The sequence below is a fragment of the Macrobrachium rosenbergii genome, chromosome 8 (assembly GCF_040412425.1).
Source record: "Macrobrachium rosenbergii isolate ZJJX-2024 chromosome 8, ASM4041242v1, whole genome shotgun sequence".
Classification (NCBI taxonomy): domain Eukaryota; kingdom Metazoa; phylum Arthropoda; class Malacostraca; order Decapoda; family Palaemonidae; genus Macrobrachium; species Macrobrachium rosenbergii.
This window is the reverse complement of record NC_089748.1, coordinates 8,924,456-8,931,573: the sequence shown is the minus strand read 5'-3', so window position 1 is coordinate 8,931,573 and position 7,118 is coordinate 8,924,456. Positions and strand designations below refer to the sequence as shown.

At 35.7% G+C, this 7,118-nt stretch overlaps 1 protein-coding gene across 4 annotated transcripts in view; it reads right to left on the bottom strand.

The window, feature by feature from the left end:
* Positions 1-288: 288 nt before the first annotated feature.
* Hph (HIF prolyl hydroxylase) overlaps positions 289-7,118 on the bottom strand; it is a 32,097-nt gene continuing 25,267 nt past the window's right edge. For 2 of the 4 annotated variants that reach the window (XM_067107238.1, XM_067107240.1), the window contains 4 exons: positions 6,770-7,038; positions 6,489-6,608; positions 2,790-2,923; positions 289-2,566 (listed from right to left, as the gene is read on the bottom strand). In XM_067107238.1, the coding sequence (XP_066963339.1) occupies positions 2,479-2,566; positions 2,790-2,923; positions 6,489-6,608; positions 6,770-7,038 (611 nt within the window). In that variant the 3' untranslated portion in view covers positions 289-2,478. The remainder of the gene's footprint in view (positions 2,567-2,789; positions 2,924-6,488; positions 6,609-6,769; positions 7,039-7,118) is intronic. The other 2 variants (XM_067107239.1, XM_067107241.1) reach the window with 1 other exon arrangement.

Here is a 7,118-nt window from a genome sequence, read left to right as displayed (position 1 = left end):
ATGAATAAACTTGACTCGCTCTCATTTATCATAAGCTGTTTATAAGTCCATATACCCCTTTACTTACAAACTTCTCGCTTAACTTTTTCAGTTAATCAAGCATTAACATATAAAGCTGTCTTGAATAGTTGTTTCAAGTTAAGGAAATTGGGCTTAGGCCATAAAACTTCAAAAGTTATTACAATACTTGGCCACAGTTATCCATCCATCCAACCACACATCCTCTTGCTTAAATATATATCCCGTGAATTAATTTACCATATAAACAGGAAAAATGAAAAATGAAACTTGCAGTATATCTGTATAATTGCATGGTTGTGAACTTTTGATCTGCCCTAAAATATCCAAATACATGATTCAAGAAAACATCAGTCTTGGCTATTTCTCTACCAGTTGCTGCCTGTCGGAACATCTGACATCACTATAAGGTGCTGTCAAGAAAGGAAACTAAATTTTAGGGAATACATACCAATAATAAAATGGAAGCACAACAATTGTTGTTCAGAACATATGAGAAGAGGTAAAATAATGTTAGTATGTATTGTATTCACATTGCTAACAGTTCTCCAAACAAGATTTCAAAATGCACCCACTTCGTTATGCAATGATGCTCGTCAGTGTAAATACTACCAGATAGCACCAAATGTATATGCAACATACAAAACTTTAGGCACAATCAAGTACACTCTACGTCATTATAGTGCCCCTGTAACACTTTTAAACATATAATAAGAATATTGAGCAATAAGCAGTACTACTTAGCACTGCAAACTCAAATTTGGTCTTCAATTGTTTACAAACTTTCCCTTGCCTGGCATCCGGTACTGGATACTTTGGTCCAATGTAAATTTACATTCTTTCCCAAAATAACACAGAGTAACTTTATGGAATTTATAGTAGATTAAAAAGAAATATCACACAACTTCTCAATGAATACACATGCTTTATGAAACTCAAGACTTTTTACAAAAATGTATAATCTTCCAGAAAATTGCCCATGGATGACTATACACACAATTTTGTCATACGTATATGATAATCGACTATGCAATAATTACTGTACTCATAAATAACACTCAAATTTCTTGCACTTAAAGAACTATCAATCAGGAACAAGTTCACAGCCACTTTGTCTTTAAGAATAAAATCTGAGGTCTTACGACTTCAAATTACTTGTACATTCGTACAATGCACAGTGCCTCATTTTCAATTTCAGAAATGAAGTACATTTATTTAAATGCTGAACATATTCATATGAGCAAATAAAACTTTTAGAGGTTCCAGTTTCCGTAATGGCACACTTTATATCGATAATCAAATAACAAAAGAAAAACCTGAGATATAAAGGACAGAGATTTGTCTGATTCTTAAAATATACTCAACTCGGACCACAACTGGAACATTACAATTTTTCATTTAAGAAATTAGGCAAAGGCAAAATTCTCACAATTTATCAATGAACTATGCAATAAAATACAATGCATAATTATTTTCATAGTAACAAAGCTGTATAATTAATTATATCGATTCACAATGTTTACATCACTATTATAATAATTTGCTGTGACTAACAACATTAATCTGACCTAATGAAGACTTTAGAATTTGTCAAGTTTTTATTATAGTCTTCAGAAAATTCACACATATGGTACAAGACACAATAATTTTAAAAGTACTGCACTGGCACTGCACTTTCTCCAATACTTCCTTTCATTAACAATTCTCTAACAAGAATGTAACTCTCTTCAGGAGCATACAAATTCATGTGTTACTATAACACTAAAATAAGAGTATTTTGTTTGCAATATGCACCTTGCATATGCAAGCCATTGGCACTTACAATTTGATATACTGAATGATGGACTGATTGACTTTGAGGAGAAGGGGGGGGGGGATATTAGAAGCTCGACAACTTGACCTTCATGGAGTTCAATGCCATCTTTTTGGATAGATGGTCATTATGGAATACATAATGTACCACATTGTGATAAGCCTTCCAACGCTATATGGTATGATATACCTTCCAACACTATATGGTATGGTATACCTTCCAACACTATATGGTACAGTATAATTTCCAAATTCTGAAACCAAATGCTACTGGCTGAATAAATAACTAACACAATAAAAAGTATGGTTTCTAAGAGGAAGAAATATTCAATTAAATAAGCCTTAATATTGCATGTGGCAATATTTTTCTTTCAACCTCACTAGGCGCTACTGGAATAGCCTGTTATTTCATTTGTTGGATACATAAGAACTTCAAACTCAGTCACCACTATGGCACTCTATGATGCACTGCAGTCACAACTGCAATATATCCTATAGTAGTTAACAATGTATGCTCGACACCACATCACGCAGTACACTTTGGATGGTACTCCCACAACAGCCTGGGGGGTTACAACGTGCATGGGACAGCAATCACAGTGACTTAACATGTATGGCCAAGTGTTTTATAAACAATGGCGTTCCCTGTCAGGTACTTGCTGTACTTGCAGATGCCCGTGAAAGGTATTCCTCACGTTCCTTTTGGTCGTAGTACCACAATGTGATGGCATATCTGCTGAGAAAGAGCGAGAACAAACAACATTCAATTGCAGGTGTCAAAATTTTTCATTTAAATAATGAGAAATCCAAATATCGATTAATACTGTAGGACCTTCATTAATGTGGTAAGCTGACAAGATTGGTAATATTCTGCATGACTACTATCCCACTGCATGTTCAGGAACTAAATCAATCCAAGAAACTTATTTTCATAATCTTGGTAAAACCTAAATACCCACCTTGTAACATTCGCTGGCAAGACTTCATGAGGGTTCCGTCTATCAGACCAAAAGAAAAGCATGCGATCAAAAAGTGGTTCAATCTCCGCTACTTGGCTGTTACCTTCAGGATAGATACGTAACACCCCACCACCCTGAAAGTAAAATTTCTTTTTAGTTACAAAAAATGAATTGATGTTTATAAATACTGCAGTCTTAAATATGACAAAAGAAAAAACACATACTGGAGATCTTACATTAATTTTGGAATATAAACTGCTACCATTTGTAACTTACTCTGATCACCCCAACCTAATAAAAACTGGAATTTCAACTAATGCACTGCAAGCATTCTGGTTCTCTTTCACAGCCAACAACTAACTGATGAAGCAATCTTTAGGAGAGCAACTTGCAACGACATTCGTCACACTAGGAATTATGAATGAAATTAATGAAGAAAGGAAATTTCATTAATGCAATACCTTTGACTAATGAAATTTGGAAAATTATGGACTCTGAACTACTGGAGTAAAGAAAGAAAAGGATCTGAGTAATAACCATAAAATATGACTGTCAATATACACTAAAAAGTACGATTCACTCTCAAATATTGGCTGAAATCATGTGCCAATCTTCACCCAAACTTGGCGGCATTCCAAAGTTCTCTCTGCTTGAAGTCCTAATAACCAGCCACCATAATCGTGCTTCCAGCTAGATCTAGATCATTCGGATTCATTCCGCAACAATATTAAACAGAAGTGTTGTACAGCTTTAGAAATAATCGGTCAACTAAATTTGGATTTACAACTGGGCAATGTGCAGTGCATTCAAACAATGATCATAATTGTTGAGACAAATTCTGTGTATGGTACTACCAAGTTTTTTTTATCGTCACTTCACCTTGAGACAAATGTACAAGAAAATCACTTTCACTGCAATCAAATACAGGGGAAAAGTACTCCGAATTTCATACAACTAGAGATCATGTGTCCTACAATATCATACAGATAACGGTTTCCTTCGGTATAGCCGCATTATTACCGTAAACTTCAATACAACAGAATAAACAACGCTCTTGTCGCTATTGCTTCCGCTGACCCACTTTCACAAGTCCTACAAAATGAACTAGATTGCATACCTCGCGATACAGGAATGGTCATGATTCACAATAATGCAGAAAACAGTATCAGTTTTGCAACTGTTTGCCCAGCTTTCTTTTAAATAAATTGCTTACGTAACTCAGGGGGAAATTTAGGTTTGCAAGCACACTATATATATGCTATTACAAGGAGAGATGATGCCCAACCCTTCCCCCCCCCACAATTGAGTGAAGACGAGTAATTTACTGTTTTCAGTAACCGTTCTGATTACACTTTACAGCATTAAACTCATGTTGACAAACATCAAACAATCAAGTAAATACTTATGATCACGCTAAAATATTGTGATCGTTATGGAACAGGCACTATTTAGCATTAGTCTAGTCCCATGGCGTACGTGACAAGGCGATCGCCCCTCAACAAGCATTATCAAAGGAAAGAGGCCACCAACGGCGCATAACGGAAGCACACTTAGCACAGGTAGTGGGTGAGTGAATTTACCGGGCTTTTTAATTGCCTTGAGTCTACTACATGATTCTGTATCTATGGCATACATTTATTGGGGCATAAGCGATATGCTTGAAAATTCTGTTATACGGAAATTTAGGCAAAAAATGGCAATACAATCAACGAAACGTTGCCAGATGCAGCTGGCGTTTCTAATGAACCTGTTCATCGCAACCTTTAAGAAAATGAGAATTCGTACAAAATCTTGATAACATAATCTCTTACAAGTTGGTTATCTGGCTATCTGGGGTCACGAGTTACAACTGAACTAGCGGGAAGAGGACTTGACTCGACCACACCGCTGGACTAACAATAATTTTGACGTCATTTCGCAGAAGGTATAAATCGTAGTGTACAAAACAAATTACACATAACATCCATTCGCAAACAAAAGTATGTGTAAGGTAATGTTATTCTATTTGTGCCCAGTGTGTATGTGACGAGTGCACAAGTCAAAACTGTCCATATAAACTACATATTGCATACGGCAATTTTTTTTTGTCACAATACTACGTACATCAATTTCTGTCATTCTCTTAACAATACTACGTACATCAATTTCTGTCATTCTCTTACTTGCATGTGTCATGACCATCTAACACTCGTGATACACTATTAATGCTACACTTTCAAAATGACCTTACCCTAGTTTACAGAACCAACTTCAGTGCGTGCCTGCCTTTTGCGATACCTAGACCATTTTCAAAATATACCTAAATCATCCAGCATTAACTTTTGCATATTTCGATGTTGCCACTTTCACGAACATTCACACCATTTCTACTGGTTCCACTTTATGAAAATTGAGACCATACCCGACTTTGACAGATAAATTCCCATTCTCCTTCTAATACCCATGAATATTAAAAACATACCTATATTATGTCTTCCAAGAAAATAAATTTAAAACCCAACTGTCATCATTTTACGGGTTATGTTTTTGAGCTGCTTATAAACCACATACACCAGCCCGGCATGTGAACCTCACCTATTCTATCTACGGGAGACAAGTAATTCAAGGATCTTTAAGTCGTTCAACTATAATTTTACAGCTGGTTAAAGATTAATGAGCAATTAAGTCTAAATAGGAGAGCAAAACATAAGGATATAAAATCAAGCACCGATGCTCAAGTCAGATGATTACTGTAAATGGTGTAAAACAAACATTGGCAGTAACCTTCCGCAGGCCTAGAAAAAAAAAGCTGTGGTCCTCAACTTCCTAATCACTTCCGGCAATTCTACTCAAAACCTTTTGTACAGCCATTCTTTTGGTTAACCTATAAGTAATCTCTGTCATCTTTAAGTCCTTTGCAACTTTTGTCCAAAACTTCCATTTCTCCACTATGCATAGCGTACTAACATTCATTTAATCTCGCTATAAAAACCACCTCTTCAACGTTTCAAAAACAGTCTTCATGATCCAAGAATAAACGGGTATTTCATATTAGAATACAAACATTTTCTTTTCTCAAAGAGGGTAGCCGATTTACATTTCACCAATTTATTAATGTTTTTATAAGAAGCGCTCGCTGGAAGAGGTGAAAGGAAACATTGCAGACTACGATCTTTCCTTTCACCTTTTCCTGCGAGCGCTTCTTATACTTATATGCCACGGGACCATTGTGGTACTGGATGATTAATTTTTTTTGTTTTTAAATCAAGAGAACTCGAGTGATTATACTTTGTAAAAGGTTCCATGACTACTGCAAGACTACTCAATGGTAACAAAATTTCCTCAAGAAATCTTGGTAAAGGGACCAAAAGCAATATACAATGTATATCAAAATACACACAACTTTAGGAAAACGATTCAAATACTAAAACACAACGGTACAATAATAATATTAACTCATCTGCAATGCAACAGTGGTGTGTGTGCTTTGGACATTACTGTTAGAATTAGTGCAATGAGGTTTTTATACAATGAGCTGGATGAAAGCTTTTGCTTGGAATAACTTAAAAATTAAAACTGAATTAAGTAACAATGTAAATAAGATGCAACAAGGCTTCCTTGTACTTGTGGGATAGCCTACATTCCCTGTTGATATTTCCTCAATGGATACACAAACTCTATTAAGAGTTTCATATGTGAAGATGCCATGGGTACACTTACTTCTGGTGTCCAATCTTTGTTGATGTAATAAATAGCAGTGATACATCGGCCATCTCCATCTGGGTTGTCAACATGTTTAACATATCGTGCCCCTTGACCAGGATAGCAAGCAACCATAGCCTGCAATAACATAAAATATACTTAATAAAAAAATGTATTTATACACATTCCAGTAAAAAATGTATTTATACACATTCCAGTTTTATGGGACCAAACAATTTTTTCAAACCTAAGTGAAAATTTTTCAGATTTTCAACAATACATAAACTTTCTTGACTTACTCTTGATCTCCAAGTAATGCTGTATTTGGCAAGTTGACCAGCATCTTGATGGTGGTTGGCCTTAGCAATAATGCTATCAACTGCCGAGACTAACCGCCTGATGTTTGCACACTGTGGCTCATTACCAGTGACCCAAGTGATTTTATCACCCCTTATGATCCCACGCGCTTGATCCTGAACATTTGGTGATACAACCTGGCCATCTTCGAACAAGCCACGGACATGGAGAGCTTCGACCTCTTGCAAAATTGGTTGAGCTTTATCACTACCTGATGATAAAAAAAAAAGACTAAAAATGGATACAATGCACGAACAATTTATTCTTCAGCCCTTGTTGGGTTACATTCTT